General features: G+C 54.3%; 1 protein-coding gene across 1 annotated transcript in view; it reads left to right on the forward strand.

The window, feature by feature from the left end:
• Positions 1–341: 341 nt before the first annotated feature.
• HDAC7 (histone deacetylase 7) overlaps positions 342–16,988 on the forward strand; it is a 78,193-nt gene continuing 61,546 nt past the window's right edge. Inside the window, exon 1 of the mRNA XM_065659512.1 lies at positions 342–751. Within this exon, the coding sequence (XP_065515584.1) occupies positions 733–751 (19 nt within the window). The 5' untranslated portion in view covers positions 342–732. The remainder of the gene's footprint in view (positions 752–16,988) is intronic.

Below are 16,988 nucleotides of genomic sequence, written 5' to 3' on the forward strand. Positions count from 1 at the left end.
CACCCGCACAGGGTGTCAGCATTGCACAACCGTTAACCCCGGCTGGGGAACGACGAGTTGGGATAAACAAAAGGGAGAAGAAGCAGCAGCGAATTCTCTGCCGGTGACACTTTCCCCCAGCCAACAAACACAAGTTTTATGAGCTAACCCCTCTGGATGCCGCATTCCAGCTTGGTAACATTTCGGTAACACATTGCAAACGTTTGACTCATAGAAACTTGGAAGGCTGGAGCCGGGGGAGGGGGAAGAGCATCGCATTCCCATTCCCATTCCCGGGCAGGGGTTTGCTTGTTGGATCCTTGAATTTATTCGTCTTTTTACAAGAACTGCAGCTTTCCCCTCTCTATTCCATGCAAAAGAAGCCTTGGAGCCCGACGGCTTTCCCTGTGCTGGGGAAAGGGGCTGGAGGAGGAGGAGGGCTCTGCCAAGGGAGGAACCCGGGGCAGCTCAATTCGCTTTCCTTCTGCAAGTGGTTTTTTTTCTTTCCCCTTTCTCCCTCTGTGTTCCCAGGGCAGGGTTGGCTTTCTAGGTTTGATAAAGCATTTCCTTCCATTGTCATTCTATACGGCCTCTGGGCCCGTCTCTCAGTCCCTCCCCTTTCGCCGTCCCCTCGCTTTCTCTCTCTCTCTTCCTGATCTTTAGTGAATCTTGAGATATAAAGAAAACAGCTGCCTCCCTTTAAGCACCTCTTGAACAATGAGACCTCCTCTCCAAGGGCTTTAATTCCTCTGGATGCAAGGACAAAGCCAGGGTGAGTAGCCTGTTAGTAACCGTGATCACCGCATCCGCAAACGGGGCCGCTCCGGGCGGGTGCTCGCGTCCGGCCGCGTCCTCCCGCTGCTCTCAGCCTGCGGAGGTTTTGTGTCGCACAAGGACGGATGCTGTAAGCGTTAAAACTCTCCCCATCCGATGCTGTCCCCGTCGGAGAAGGTTTTGCCCCCCGGATTTGGGTCACCCGCTGGCTCCCTTCCTTAGGAGACTGGGCAAAACCCGGCTCTCCGCAAGGTGGGAGGAATCCTGAGCTCAAAGGCAAAGGCAAACAAATATGATGCAATCAGGAGTGATCCGAGCTGGGCTGCGGGAGGGGGATCCTCCTGCAGCTCCGGGGCTCTGCAGGCCACGGGGGGACACTAATGGAGGAGCTTGGAATGGCACCGGGTGCGAGACACCCTCACGGTGCTTGGCTTCGCTGCGCTGTGCGGATGCTGGGGACCTTCCCGTGGTGTTTCTGCTCTCTTGCCTTCCACAGGAATTTTCCAGTCTGAGTTTAAATGGAGAAGGGAGAGATGTGCTGGAGCACTGGGAATTTCTGCTCGGAGCCAGGGCATCGGTGCTTTGCAGCCGCTGTGTCCGTGCTGGGGACGGCAGGAAGCGGGCAGAGATGCAGTGTGCGTTGTTGTAAGGTGTTATCTGGGGTCTGGTTTTGCCCAAGGGATCTATTTAGATTGTTTCATGCACAAAAAAGCAGGAGGCAAAGTACAGGAGGTCTGGGCAGCGGTGTGGTGTCTGGTAACTAAGGGAATTGGGGATGAGTGATGAAGCTGCTGCCTAACGTGCACTTTCCAATGCGGGTTTCCAGTCTCACCCTCCCAGGAAACTGTAACTGATTCCCATGGGAGGCTGTGATGGACAAGCAGGCCGATCCCAAAGGAATCTTTAAGACCTTCCCAAGGGATTGCACGCCACGAAAATGAAGCACATTGCAAACCTGCCAGCTCCTCCTCCGGAGCAGCTTCCCAGGACGCTTGCTCCATTCGATGCGCACCAAACCAGCTCTGTGCTCTGGCACTTCCCCGCTGCAGGCCTTTGCCAGCGGCTGAAATGTGCTTCTCTTATGAAATCTTCCTTTGAAGGTGTTTGCATTCCCTGTGTGGGGAATCTGCGATGGTCTCACTGCAGTAACCACCCCGCTCTTTGCCACCACCAAACTTGCTTTGCTTGCAGTGCCCAGGTGACAAAGGGAGCAAAGGAGCAGGGACCGTGGCTCTGGAGGTGTCGGAGGCCAAATAGTCCCCTCTTTCACTTGTACCAGATCCTGTAGCTGCTGAATAACTTACAGTGCATTCCCTACCTTCATGTTAGTTAGGGGAACTGGGGGAAAACCAGTGGTGGTGTGGTACAGGGGATGGATGCATGGTGGTGGTGTAGGAACCTGCAGTACTACAGGAGCAGTGGTAGGACGGTGGCAGGAGATGTGCTTCAGCAGATGGGAAAGGCTGCGTGCTCAAGAGAACCACAGAATCTGGCACATTCACAACTTAGGTTGGATATAAAGAAGCTCTTCCCTGTGAGGGTGCCCATGGAAGCTGTGGCTGCCCCATCCCTGGCAGTGTTCAAGGCCAGGCTGGACACAGGGGCTTGGAGCAACCTGTTCTAGTGTGTCCCAGCCCATGGCAGGGCTTGGATCTGGATGATCTTTAAGGTCCTTTCCAACCCAAACCATTCCATAATTCCAAACCATTCAAAACATGGCTGGAAGTTTTCTCGGAGACCGGCCGAGCTTGTGGCTCGTGCCAAAGTCATCCTGTGTGTGAGCCTGTGTGGTCTGTTCTGTGGCAAGGCGGAGTGGGGTAGATAGATATATCTTTGAGTTTTTCCTCTCTAAAGCCACATTTCTGGTCTAGATGGTGTTTTCCTTCCATCCCAGCGCAGCTGTGTTTGTGCCATTTGCTCTTAGCCAGGGACATCTGTTACATCCAGCAGCTTTGGGCAGCATTCTGGTATCTCTGAAGACAGACTCGGAGTTGTCTTTGGGGATGGCCGTGAGTGGGATTACTCCAGGAGGATCAGAGCCTATCGACACAAGGGAAGCTGTCACAGTCACTTTCCGTCCCACTGGCTGAGTTGAAGGAGTTGGGTAAAATTGGGCTTTAAAGTAGAAGAATGAGGGAGGTGAAGTGAGCATCCCTTGATACTGAACAGACCTCAGGTCTGCGGCAGGAGGAAGCCTCCAAAGCTGTTGTGCTACTGCTTGGGACAGGCATTTTTCCAGCAGGAGCTGACACGTGTTAATAGAAATGTAGATGGAACCTTCAAATTAATGGAGCTTTCCAGAAGCGTAATTGTGTCCTCTTGATTTTTCAGGAGGAGAGGAGAACTTTATTGCCGCATCCATCCCTGCAAGTCTTCCCCGCCTCTGTGCCCATAGTCCCCTCCATAGCAGCCTCGAGGAGCTCCTCCGGGCTCTTGGCACTTGCACAATGAGGAAATGGGCCAGCAGTTCCATATTAGCAATCAACTTTCCAGGGATGTTGCATGTATTTTCCAGCAAGGGATGGAACAGCATCAGCAGCCCTCTCACCTGCCAGGCCAGGGCTGCAATCCTGCGCTAGGAAGGACCAGATGTTGTTAAAGAGACTCAGACAAGAGCATTCAGAGGGCAAACACCCAGAGAGGCCTTTCCTTGTAGTCAGACCATGTCCTGGCTCTTGGCCATCGCATATTCTCCTTGCTGGGGCGGTCTGGCAAGGCACAGGGATTGCTGCCACCCCCAGCATCAGCCATTCCCCCTGACAGCCCCAGTGTCACACCAGCAGGCAAGTGGGTAGACTGGGCAAAGGAAGGTGGGATGGCAATGCTGCTCTGTACACAATGTGCCACCAAGGACTTGATGTACTTGATGCTCTTGATGGACTATCAGACTTTGGTAGTCCTCATCCTGGCTTTACGGCTCTATCGTGAAGCTGAGCTTGGGGTTGCTCCTTGGGGCTGTCACACATGGAAGGGAAACTGGGACAAAGAGCTTGGAAGCAGCCACCTGGACCAGTTGGTGTACTGGGATTGAGGTGGCATGATGTGTTTGACCACACTCATGGTACACAGGAATAGGAGATGCTGGGTACCCAGCTGTGAGCTTGTCGCAGTGACACTCTCCTCTTGGCATCTCTCCTGCTCAGCCACAGCCATACATTGTGTTGGCATCAGGAGGATGATGCGCATTAAATATGTATTAATTGGGCTTGGTTAATCCATCAGGAAGTTTACTTTCAAAGCAAATAAAGCCAGGGAGCAGCTATAATGGCAGGAAACAGGTTTTCTTCCCCCCAAAACCAGGCAGATGAGGCAATTCCCATCTTGCCTGAGCTGCAGGCGTTCAGCCTGTACCTGATGGTTCTAATATCACCATCAAACTGCTAAATAATGAGGTTTTGTGTGGTGGCCACACAGGAAGACCCTTATGGCCACACACATCCCTCCAGCCTAGAAACCTGCTGTCCAAGCCCATTGTGGGGCCATCAGTGGCTCTGGAATAGTTATTTCTTCAGCCTGTAGCTGGATCTAGCTTTGCTGTTGCTTTGGCACCTTTTAAATGCACTGAAGAACAACATCACTGTGCTCTGCTTTGTGTGGGGCTGTGAAACCCACCCCGAGTTCTAATGGAAGGTGATGTCCATGGCAGGGGTTGGAACTGGATGAGCTCAAGGTGCCTTCCAACCCAAACCATACCAGTGGGTCAGGACTTGAGGTGCTGCAGCTTGCACCCCCGGAATGGGGATGGGATAGGAGGAGATGGAGATGGGCGCAAGGTCCTCTCTAGTGCTGCTGCAACCCTGGGTTGCCAGTCTGTGGCTTCTGCTTGCCCCCAGCGGGCCAACAGGCCGGTAACACTGGGCTTCAGCCTGCCTTAGCCTCTCTTTCTCTCACCCCAGCCTTCTCCTCCCTGATAACTGCTCCCCATCCTTTATCCTTGAACCATTCCTTACCAGGGCGCTCGGCGGGATGAAGAAAAGCATTTGCTCCCTTTCAAACCCCAAGCCCCAGCACAGCTCCAGCCTCTTTGTTCCTTTATTTCTGTGCTCGCTCTCATGCTGGGAGAGGAGTTTTTCCAGGCAGCCTGGCTTTGGGAATGCCCAGAGCACCGGACATGTGCGGAATGAGCAATGTGCAGCGTCGGGGCTCAGCCTGCAGGACCCTGGGCTGGCTGGACACGGCTGCAGGACCTGAAGGCAGGCAGAGGAGAGGGCTCATCCTGGGTTTTGGGGATCGAGCACGGCTTCGAAGGGAATTCAGGCTCTCCTAAGGGATGGATTTCATGTTGGATGCATCCCGAGGCTTCAACTTTGGAGCAAACCCATTTCCTCCATCTCTTTGTGTCTGTGTTTGAAATCTGGTGAGCAGCACAGGGTTGGTTTCGGTCACTTCTTGGGTGAGACCCAGACCCCGTCACTCATGTGATGAACGCTGCAGCAGAGTCTGCTTCTCCTGGCACAGAGGCAGATCCGAGCACTGCCAGTACATGGGATAGGGAGGACGTGGCTGTTGGGTCCTGCTGACCTTTCAGATCAATCTCTTTGCTGTGATTTATCCAGACAAAAAAGGGCTTCGGCTCCTTGGAAAACCACTGCGAGATTCCTGCGCGTTTCACAGCCCTCAGCATCCTCTGGCCCCTTTACTGGAGGTGAAACCCTGAAACAGGCTTGAGATCGTATTGCTGTGCAGTCCTACGCATGATTTATAGTCCAGGGACTACAGCTCCTGCTCAGATGTAGTAAGAAAAGACCCCTCTTCCCGTTTCCTGAGTTCATTATATTTAAGACAAGTGAATGTGCATTAGAACCAAAAAAAAGCGATAATCTCTGTAGCAGATCAGAAAGGAGACATCCCTGTACATGAAACTGAATCTCCAACCAAAACTGAGACAAGCAAAGGAGAGACCAGACACAGGGGCCTGGCTTGAAGCCAGGTGTGAAGTCACAGGTATCTGCGATGGGCCTTGGGCAGGAGGAAGGAGCTATCTGCCCGTTCAGTGGCTTAAACAGCCCCACATGGGAGGTGGGTTCCCATCTCTTGTGGAGGGTTGGAAGGCACCGAGCTCTTGCTGTTGTCCTTGTGCAAATGCTTCTCAACCTCTTCTTCAGAGCCATAGGGCTGGAGCAGGAGGGATTTAATGAAGTTGGGATTCCTGCAGCGTTGGGGATGCGTGGGGCTGAGCTCAGCCGCGGCTCTGGCTGTGAGCAGTGGTCCTTCACCAAACCCAGGGGCTGGAGGCCACCTCTTCCACCTCGAGTCATAGAATAGAATCAACCAGGTTGGAAAAGACCTTCAAGATCAGGTTCAACCGTTCCCCAGCACTGCCAAGGCCACCACTAACCCATGGCACTGAGGGTGCGTGAGCACTTGCAGGGCCGGTGCCTGCAGCCCTGCCCTGGGCAGCCTGTTCCAATGCTGAGCACCCTCTGGGGCAGGAATTGGTCCTCAGCTCCATCTAAACCTGCCCTGGTGCAGCTTGAGGCCGGTTCCTCTTGTCCCATCCCTTGTTCCTTGGGAGCAGAGCCTGGCTCCATCCTCCTGTCAGTGAGGGATAAGGTCCCCCCTGAGCCTTCTCTTCTCCATCTGAACCCCCCAGCTCCCTCAGCCCTTCCCCATCACCCTTGGGCTCCAGGCCCTGCGCCAGCCCCATCGCCCTTCTCTGCCCGCACTCCAGCCCCTCAATGTCTCTCTTGCAGTGAGGGTGGCCGGGCCCTGGCATGGCAGCACCCAGCCAAGAGGTTGCCCAATCCCTTCTGCTTTCCGCACACGCGGCGTGAGCAGCGTCTCCGCGAGGAGACGAGGACGAGGGCCCTTTTCAAGGTTACAAGCTTCTTATTTTTGGCCGCGTTTCCCTGCCGCTGGAGCTGACCCAGGCTGCGAAGCTGTTGAAGTTTGAGGTCCTTTGTTTGTTTAATTGAAGTGCTGTTTGTTTTTGATCACAGGCATTAGATAGGCGCTTCCTCTGCAGGCAGGAAGCAGTGATTTCCTGTTCGCTCGCTGGCCAACTCTCACTGCGCAGGAAACCTCGCTCTGCTGAGTGCTCACTTTTCAGGCACCACTTTTGGAAGGTCTTTTCGGAGGGGTTTTGTTTTCTCTTGATTTTCCTCCTTTTTTCTTCCCCTCCCCTCCGTAAGCGGCCCTGGTGGTGCTGGGGCTCCGTAGGAAGGATGCGTAGGGACAGCCCTGAATCAACACGCAGCGAGCTGAGCGTGCTGAGTGATGCTCATTGCTGGGAACGGTTCCATTGAGGCTGGAATCATATCATCATGGAATGGTTTGGGTTGGAAAGGGCCTTAAGATCATGCAATTCCAACCCAATGCCATGGGTAGGGATGCTCCACGCTAGACCATGTTGCCCAAGGCTCTGTCCAGCCTGGTCTTGAACACTGCCAGGGATGGGGCAGCCACGGTCCCCTTTGTAGTATCATCCTACAGTAGTAGTGGCATCCTTGTAGTCCCATTTCAGATACTGGGAGCTGTATCTCCATAATTATAACCATGTGTCCAGGTCGGTCCTACGAAGCTGCAGGGATGGGGTTTGAGGAGATGCTTCACACCTACATAGGTGTTTCTGGGGTGGAAAAGACACACTTAGGCATTTCTATCACGGAATGGTTTGGCTTGGAAAGGACCTTAAGATCATCCAGCTCCAACCCCCTGCCGTGGGCAGGGACAGGCAGGCAGCAGAGTGGTTCCTTGGCAGCTGCATGCACATGGGGATGTTTTTACTCGCCGTGTTTATCGTGGTAGCAGCTAGGAGCTAACCCCGATAGGGCTTCACCGCTGTGCACACCCAGCACTGCAGTATCAGATGGCTGCAGCCCTGGGAAGCCGGGACAGGCAGACGGACACGGCTGCAGGAGAGCTTTCCAACTGCCCGAGGGTTTCATTCTGTTGGTGTCGTAAAGGGGCTCCCCTGCCAGGAGGGAATCTGCGATGGGAAGAAGAGCCGGCTGCAAGGAACAAAGCAGGGAGAGCGATGGCAGGGGAAGGGGGAGCAGAGCAGCTCAGCCCCCGAGGCGAAGGATGGGAGGGATTAACGCTGCAAATGCCTGTGCACGGGGGTGAGGATGCTCGGAGGTTGCACAGGAGCGGCTGCTTGGGGCTGTTGTGCCACACAGGGACGAGAGGCCGAGGGATGCACAGAGGGATGGGAGCTGGAGGAAGGAGAGGGCAGGATGGTCTCTATAGCCGCAGCGCGCCAGGCTCCATCCCGCAGCAGTTCAGCCATGGCTTGTGCTTGGGTCTATCCAAGGAAAACGTGGCCTGGGCTGCTCTCCTACAGCCCCTGCAAGCGCATCCCAACCATCCCAGCCTCCCCTCCCGCCTTGTTCCTGGAGAGCTCTCCATCCCCCAGGCCCCTCCTGATCATTGCCCGTCGGTGACATCATTGCCGGTTGCCATGGAAAAGCCAGGTTGTCCAAAACACGACCCCTTGGCCTCATCCCATGTGTGTCAGGAAATGAAGGGTTTATAGCACATCTCTGCAGTGGAGCAGAAAGAGCCCAAGCAGGAACCGCAGCGCCGGGGGCAGGAGCACAACCCACCCTCGTCACGGGCTGCCTGGTGCGCGACTCCCTGCTGCAGCCTCTGATGGGCAAACGGGGACCTATTTCTTGGGGTTTCGAGGCTCTGATTTATGTCTCCTGAGTTGTTTCGGGGCTTTCTGCTCGGGTTTGAAATGAGCCAGAGGAGAGGCAACGCGAAGCAGCTCTGCCTTGGGAGGAGGCAGAAAGCCTGCGTGGAGCTCTGAGCAGAGGCAGAGAGCAGAGGGGAGACCTGAGAGCAGCTCCTGTGCCTAAAGGGGCTCCAGGAAACCCAAAGAGGGGCTTTGGACAAGGGATGCAGGGACAGGCCAAGGGGAATGGCTTGAACCTGCCCGAGGGGAGGCTGAGATGAGCTCTTAGGCAGAAGCTCTTCCCTGTGAGGGTGCTGTGATGGGGGGGGGGGGGCTGTGATGTGCAGGGACAAAAGTAAAGGCATTTGGGAGCCTTGGCTACAAAAACTTCCCTAAAGCCGTAAAACCCTGCCCCAGAACTGATGATTTCCAAAGCCCTGGCAGATGCCGTGGGGGCTTGGGAAGGGAAACATCAGGTGTTGTCCTATGGCAGGGATGGGACGCCGCTGTTAAAGGCTGCCTTTGTTTGGGCAGGAATTACAACCAGACTCTCTCATCTCTCCCACAGTGTTTGGGAGCGGAGGTGTTTCCCTAAGGGAGGGCTGGAAGCTTTACCCCTGGATTCTCCAAAGCCAGGCCAGGGAAAGCACGAGGTGTCCTGCTCTGCCCACAGAGCCAGGCTGGATCCGCTCCCTCGGTCTGCAGGAGCATAAAGAGCTCCAGGGAACACCTTTTCCAGCCCCGGCTTCAGCTTCCCTTCCAATTCCACGGCAGGGCCAGCCCCGCATCCTCACCTGAGCATCACTTCGGGTGCTGCATCCTGGGCATCACTTGAGGTGCAAAGCCCAGGCTGTGACGTGGTTTGTCTTCCCCCTGCCCTCCCTGCTCTCAGGTTGGCTGGGAAAGGCAAATGCTGCTCCTCTTGCTGTTTCCAGATAGGGGCTGAGCATCTGCGGCTGCATGAGCTATAACGGGAGAGCAACCCTAGTGTGAGATGTCCCTGCCCATGGCAGGGTGTTGGAACTGGATGAGCTGTAAGGTCCCTTCCAACCCAACCCATTCCATGCGGCTCTGAGCAGGTTCAACAGCTCATTCCTTCAGGGGATGTGCTGGAAAACAACACATTGGAGCCTTTTGGCTTTGCAGACCCCATCCAGGGCCACGGTGCTGGTGCTGAGCATGGAAAGTGCCTGCTTGCCTTGTTTTGGTCTCACTTTGCTCGATGATTTGCCAATGCCACAGTCCCATTACCCCAGTAAAGAAGAGCAGGAGGCAGAACAGGGGCATGGTGCTGACCCACTGCAGGCTCCCCCCTCCGCCACGGGGTGTTTTGGGGTTGAAAATAGACTCCAGATTTCAGTTAGTGAACGCGGAGGCAGGGAGCAGGGAGCTGTTTATCAGGGCCAGGGTTTCCCCTGCGACACTGAAATGAGTCAGATAAGAGACGGGCACAACCGTGCGCATCCCCTGCTTCACCTATGCCGCTGCTCCATGCCAGGGATCCTTTTCCTATGTGCCACGGAGTCCGTGTGGATGCTCGGGATGACTCGTGTCCCTGCCGCATTTAGATACTTTACAACATCCTCTTTTGAAAAGGTTGCTCTGGGGCCTCAGAATTACCCAAACCCTCGCTTTTCAGAGGGGGTGGCCCAAGCAGCACCCAAAGAAACCCGGATGTGGAGGAGGAGACAGGCAGCATCCCGACCATCGCAGCTTCACGCTGGCCAGGAACATGGGCTTGAGCCGTGGGGCCAGGTCCTAAGGGCGCTTCTCCCTGGCTACCACCACGGGTGAGCGGCAGCGGCTTCCTGTTTGACTCACACCTGACAAGTCGGGGCCTCTCGCGCTCGCGAGCGACTGAATGGGGCTGTTTACAATTAGAGAGCATGGGATTCCCAGAAAGAAGCTCAGCCCGGACGTCCTGAAGCGAAATACCCCGGGCGTCACCGGCTAAATATAGCCCCAGCACCACAAAGAGCGCGGCAACACCGGCACCGCGCCGTCACGTATCCCATGGCACTGGGGAGCGGCAGGCAGGGGGGCACCTGGAGCACCGGGTTCTGGTGTAATATCATTGACTCATGGGATGGGATGGGTTGGAAGGGAGCTTAAAGCTCATCGAGTTCCAACTCCCTGCCATGGGCAGGGACCCCTTCCACGGGAGCAGGGTGCTCCAAGCCCCTGTGTCCAACCTGGCCTTGATGGCATGGAGCATCCAAACCTTCTCCATTCAACCCATCCCAGCATCCCAGCACCCTCACAGGGAGGAACTTCCTTATCTCCAACCTGAACTGCCCCTGTTCCAGCCTGAACCCATCACCCCTTGTCCTATCACTACAGACCCTGATGCAGGTCCCTCTCCAGCATCCTTGTAGCCCCTTTCAGACACTGGGAGCTGCTCTGGGGTGTTACACAGCCAATATGGAGCTACAAAGGGTGGTGGCTGCCCCTTGCAGTGTTTCCTCTTTGTTTAGAATCATAGAATAGTTCGGGTTGGAAAGGACCTGAAGCTCATCCAGTTCCAACCCCTGCCATGGGCAGGGACATCTCACACTAAACCATCCCACCCAAGGCTTCATCCAACCTGGCCTTGAACACTGCCAGGGATGGAGCACTCACAGCCTCCCTGGGCAACCCATTCCAGTGCCTCACCACCCTCACAGGAAAGAATTTCCTCCTTAGATCCAATCTAAACTTCCCCTGTTTCAGTTTGAACCCGTTACCCCTTGTCCTGTCACTGCAGTCCCTGATGAAGAGTCCCTCCCCAGCATCCCTATAGGCCCCTTCAGCCACTGGAAGCTGCTCTGAGGTCTCCACGCAGCTTCTCTGCTCCAGGCTGAACAGCCCCAACTTCCTCAGCCTGGCTCCATACAGGAGGTGCTCCAGTCCCTGCTCATCCTCGTGGCCTCCTCTGGGCTTGTTCCAACAGTTCCATGTCCTTTTTACGTTGAGGACACCAGAGCTGCACCCAATGCTCCAGGTGAGGTCTCACAAGAGCAAGAGTGAGGTTTCTGTTTCATTTCATGAGAGGGGGGAGTAAAATAAAGGCTAAGATAGAAATAAAGCAAGTTGCAGCCAGAAATAGCTGGTGGACATCAGTTTATCCAGTGATGGGCTGGGGAGGCCATGGAGGATGGGAAGTGAAGCAGGAGCAGCCTCTGTGAGGCATCAACAGAGTGGCTGTTAGGAGCCGATTGCTCGTGAAGAGGACTCAACAGGGTTCAGTCATTCCTTAGGGAATATTCCAGGATCTGAGCTGGAGCTCAGGAAGGGGAAGGTGCTGAAGTCCCTGGTCCTCAGAGCACGGGGCCATGACGGTGTTGAGACAAACCTCAGCTTGAGCCGAGCTGCTCATTGTGGTAGCCCCAACCTGAGGCAGGGAGCTGCTGGCTTCACACCTCCTCAGTGCTCACCAGCTTGAGGAAAGGCAAGAAGATGGATGAGAGCAAAAGGGCCCAGAAAAGAGGTCGAAGACTCAGCCCAAGAGCCCTATGGTCCAGCCAACCTCTTTTCTACCAGAGGTATCAGAAGGCAGGAGCTCCCGTTACAAGGCACTTGTGCAATAGGTTGCTACCGGAGGAAGTTTCTCTTTAACCCCAGGCAGTTGGTGGTTGATTTATGGCCTACAGCTTTAGGTTTTATACATTGCAGGCGTGTTGCATAAGAAGATAATTTGACCCTGTATTTCTTAAAACCTTCCTCTGTTGGGGAGCATCTGCCCTTTTACCTGTCTCTCACATGCCTGACAACTTGATGGTGTAAAGTGAAGGAAAATGATATCATTATCATCATATGGCTCATTATCATCGTATGGCTCATCAGGTTATCATGAGATTCAGCCCCCAAGTTTTCCCAGAGGCAATGTTGGATTTGGGTCTTACAAAGCTTTACCTGGCTACTTCTTGCTATCCCCCCTCCAGAACAACAGAGGTTCTGTTGCTGCGAGTGCCCTCAATTCCTCCTGCTTTCTTCATGCCCAGAGTCATAGCTGGTGGCTTTTGCTGTTCATGGCAATAAATACCACAGTGGGGATGCTCCAGGAGTGGGGATGTGGATGGTGGACTGCTGGGGACAATTCCGTACCGTGTTCTTTAGTTCAAGCCCTGGATTTAATGACCCTGGGACCACTTCCAGACCTGAGGTCTTTCCTCGGTGAGAGCTATTGCTTAGTGGGAGTCAATTCATCTCATGGCAGGGGAGACGGAGAAGTCTTCTGCCTCATGCAAACTGCACTTGGGCTCTCTCCTGATTTGCCATTTGCCTTTCACCTAAACCGAAAGTCATTTAGCCTAAGAGCACACATTAGCAGCTTCTGAACAGAAGGGCAATTACAGGGAGAAAACTAATTTCCACCAGCACAGGGGGGAATAGAGACTTCCTCATTGGCGGAGCTGCGGTGGCCTTCCCAGCAGAAGAACCAGGCCAGGTTCTTCGCCTCCAGCTATACTGAATGATGCTCACTTGTGAACTTGCCCTCTTGTTCTCGGCCTCCTTCTTAGAGCCACCCTTGTCCAAAGCTTCATTTCTATAGAAGACCAGGCTCCATCTGCTCTCAACCAGTGCAGAACCTGAGCTGCAGCCCATGAGGGATGGCTGCAGAAACAACCGGTACATACTGCACTGGAGGGACAGGCTGCCAAGCGCAGTGAGGGTGATATCGGTGCTCTGAGATGCTGGGTGGAGGGTTGGGGCAATTCCTGCTTCATTAGTGCCTCCCCCAGTACCCCTCAGCAAACACTTGGGCATCTTTTTGCCCTTCTTGCAGAAGTGGATCCATTCTCTAGTCTCTGTCTCAGTCAGGACCATCCCTCTGTTAGCGTGGATGCTGCTTCCATGTGGAAATCTGAGCTGTAGGTTGTAAATTCCTAAAGGAAGGAATATTTTTCCCCTTCCTGAGTAGCTCCAAAGCTGCTCCCATTTTGGTCTCCCCGCACCACAAACCCGAGCATCTTGCTGCATCTGCTCCTGGCATCTCCATCACCCGGGAGCCCCCGGGTGACCGGTGATGCCAGCGGGAGCGTTCATGGAAACAGGCCGTTTTCTGCGACACCTCCAAGGCTTTGCAAGGGGTTGGTGGAGTCCCAAGAGCTTGCGGCAGCTTCATTTTGTTTTGAAGCCGGTTGGCCCCCAGCTGGGTGTGAGAGTAAACCGAAAGGATGCGCGATAAACCCACTTGTGCGAGAGCAGCGCGCGGCTGCCCCAGGCAGCGCCGCATCAGAGGCTGTCATTCTGAAACCGAGCATGGAAACTGCAGCGAGGAGAGGGCTGGAGAGCAGGGCTCGGGCTCCTCGCCACACACGGCGCAGACCGCACTAAAGAGCTGCTCTGCCGTGGGGCTCTCACGTGCATTGGGGAGAAAGAGAGACACGAAGCTACAGGGCAGCAGCAGCTCTGATCGCGCAGATGAGCACTGACGACAAAGGTACCCTCATCCTCTGCTGCTCTCAACCCATCTCTTGTGTTTCAATGGGCTTGCTTTATCCTCTGCTCTTTGCTGTACATCTCTTGGCATGTTGCGGTGATCGTGGGGTGGTTTTAGGCATTCCCTGCTTGGGAGGACGAGGAGATGCGGAGATGGAGGGGACTGAATCTATGGAGAAGAGGAGGCTCCAGTTGGTTGCTGAAGCTTGTGTTTGCGTCTGGTTTACAGCTGCTGAGGGAGCTGCCAGCCTGCTCAAGAGCCTGGGTAGGGTTTGTCAGGAAGCACGGTCGGGTTCTGTGTGTGTAGCTCTTGGCAAGTTGTGACCCAGACCCTCCGCTGCCCAGGAGCACGCAGGGAATTGGGGATTCCAGTCCAGCTGACCTGGTTTTGTGTGTTATTGCTGACTGCTCCTGCCTGGATAGCCCCTGGTCAGCATCTCCATCCCTTCCGCTGGTACCAGCCTCTTGTGTTTCAAGCGGCTGGGAGATGCTTTAATGGATGAGCGGTAGCAAAGGGCTTAATACAGGGGATCTCATCAGCCACGAAGGGAATGGCTGGCAGGGCAGGCAGCTCTTGCTCATGTTCACTATCGGTTCCTCAGCAGTTCCTCAGTGCCAACCTCCTGCCGCGTGGGGAAACCTCCCCTCTTTCAGGTGAGGAAGGCATTGAGTTGGTGCAGCATGGTAGAAAGCAGCACTGGCTCCTGTGGGGATGCCAGAGCTCTCCAGCTTCCAGGCTGGATGCTCCCTCACAGGTTTGCACCTTCAAAGCACAAAGTTCTTACTGGTGTCCCTCAATACCCTCCTGCGTGGGCTGTGCTGTGGGCACTGTTGCTTTGTGACCCACGGCATTGACATGAGCTCACCTGAGGCTCTAGCTCCGTATGCAATACCTGCATCATCCGCTTACATTACATGAAGGACTTTCCTCCCTACATCAATATTCACCTTGCAGCGCCCTGACCTGGACCAAGTGACTGGAGCCAGGATATGGGGAGCATCTTTCCACTTTCTCCATCCCACTACAGCTCTTCTCTTGCATCCCCTTGGTGTTTCCTTGCCCTCTTTCTGTGAATAGGTTGGGAAACAGCATCAAGATAGAAACGTGCAGGTCATGACACCACGGCTGGGAGCAGAGGAGCTGTGATGGAAGAATAAGTTGTGTTTTGCTCTACCTCAAAAGTGCTGAGGCCGGTGTAACGCTCCCACCTGGGAATTTCCAGCTGAACCCAATTGGTTTTGGTCCTCTGGCCTATAGAGGAAACTGAGCACATGCTCAGGGTGCCCTAGATGGTACAAACAGCGAAACCTGGTGCTTTAAAAGCATAGGGACCCTTAAAGCTAAATCTCATGATCTGTAGGCATCTGAGGTGACTTTGGATGGTTGATCTTGGCAGCACAGCTGTGTTTCAAGCACTTCATCTCCTGGTTTGGAAGGGGATAGTGAAAGGAGAGGACACAGATCTAAGCCCAGCACGTGATGGGATGCTGTTGAAACAGCACCTGATAACGGCCAACAAGTAACGCAGATGAGAAGCAGCTGGTAGCAAGGAGCAGGAGGTAGATGTGGCAGCCTCACTCCTCTCACCCACTCTTTCCTCTGGTATTAAAGCTTCATCAGTGACGAGCTCTGGCTTAGGGTTGTCTTTGTTCCTTGCCTATGGCAATGAGGCCAAATGCTGCTTTGGAGGAGAGAGGGAAGGATCTGAGTGAGAATAGCAGCTAGAGATGCTTAGAAGTGCTGAGGATGCTCCAGGGTAACCGAAGGCTTCCAGGAAAGCTGCAGGAGATAAAAGGAGCAAAACGTTAAAGATCCTTTTGTCTTAGAGGTGATGAGCTGTATTTACCAACTTGTACCTGAGTTATCAGCTGCTGGTACAAGCCCTTGGGTAACAGCACAGTCACAGTGGGCCACATCTTGTCATTAAGAGGCTGGGGAGATCCTTTTTAACCAAACCAGGATGCTTCCCAACCGATTGCTTTGAGTGTGAAGGATGAGTAATTGCAGTCGTGTGGATGGGGAGGCTGCAACTGTTCAATGGAAGCCTTAAAAGACATGGAGTACCATGCTCATAGCTCATATGATGGCAGCACCCACGTAATGGGGACACTGTGCTGAAGGGTTGCTCATGAAACCTCAGGCTTGATGGTTCCTGTTGGAAATGTTCATATCCATCATGGATAATTGCAGCAGAGAAGGCTGGGGGAGAAAATCCAGGGTGTGCTGGAAATGGGAATGTGCATGGGGAGGATTTTCTGCTCCTTGCTTTTGGGATGGCTCTTTAGGAAAGGAAACCTCCAGCTCTCAGCAAGAGGAGGTGGAGAGGAAACCAGAGCCTGCCTCGAAGCTGAAGAGGTTTGTTTGCCTCTCTGAATGGAGCAGGCACTTCATGTTCTCGGCCCTGGATAGTGAGCTCTGCATCCCAGCACGCTGCCACAGCACCTCTGTGCGTGGCTGTGTCCACTTGGTGGCACTGCGAAAGCCTCGGGTCCTGCCGGTGAGGAGTCCCTCGTCAGAGCAGGTTATGAGGTTATGCTACAGGGAGTGATGGGTGCCAGTCACAGTAGTGATGCTTTGGGTACCTGCAGCCAGGATCTTCACCACGGAAGAGCAATGAGCATGGATTGAAATAAGAAAGGTTCTGGCTGGATATGGGGGGGATCTTCTTCATTATGAGGACAAACAAGCACTGGAACAGGTTGTGCAGGCTCCCTCCTTGAGCCTTCCAAGACCAAAGCCCCAAGCAACCTACTCTGATCCCATCGCTGTCCATGCTTCAAGCAGGAGATTGGAGTAGAGACCTCCAGAAGCCCCTTCCCACTTGAATCATCCTGTGATCCTCCTCCCAACCATCAGGGCGTCCAGCTCCTGCCTTTCCCAGTCTCTGTCAGTGAGCTCTGAACATGACACAATCCGTTCCACGTCGCCCATGCGTGATGCTGACGGGTTGGCCGAGGAACCGGCACCAAGGAGCTGAGCTCATCGCTCGCTGGGTGGAAAGATTTACTAGCACGTTGCTCCTCATGTGTTTTCTGAGCCTTTTTGGAAGGCAGGAACCCACCTTCCCCTCCAGACCCGCCTTGTCTGGTGGCGCGGCTGCTTTGCTAAGGCTGGAGACTGAACATTCAGGTAGACCCTGTCCAGGAAGGGGACAATGAGGTTGCTGTCATGAAGCTTTAAAACACATGGGCCCTCCCT

The sequence above is a fragment of the Lathamus discolor genome, chromosome 23, assembly GCF_037157495.1.
Source record: "Lathamus discolor isolate bLatDis1 chromosome 23, bLatDis1.hap1, whole genome shotgun sequence".
Classification (NCBI taxonomy): domain Eukaryota; kingdom Metazoa; phylum Chordata; class Aves; order Psittaciformes; family Psittacidae; genus Lathamus; species Lathamus discolor.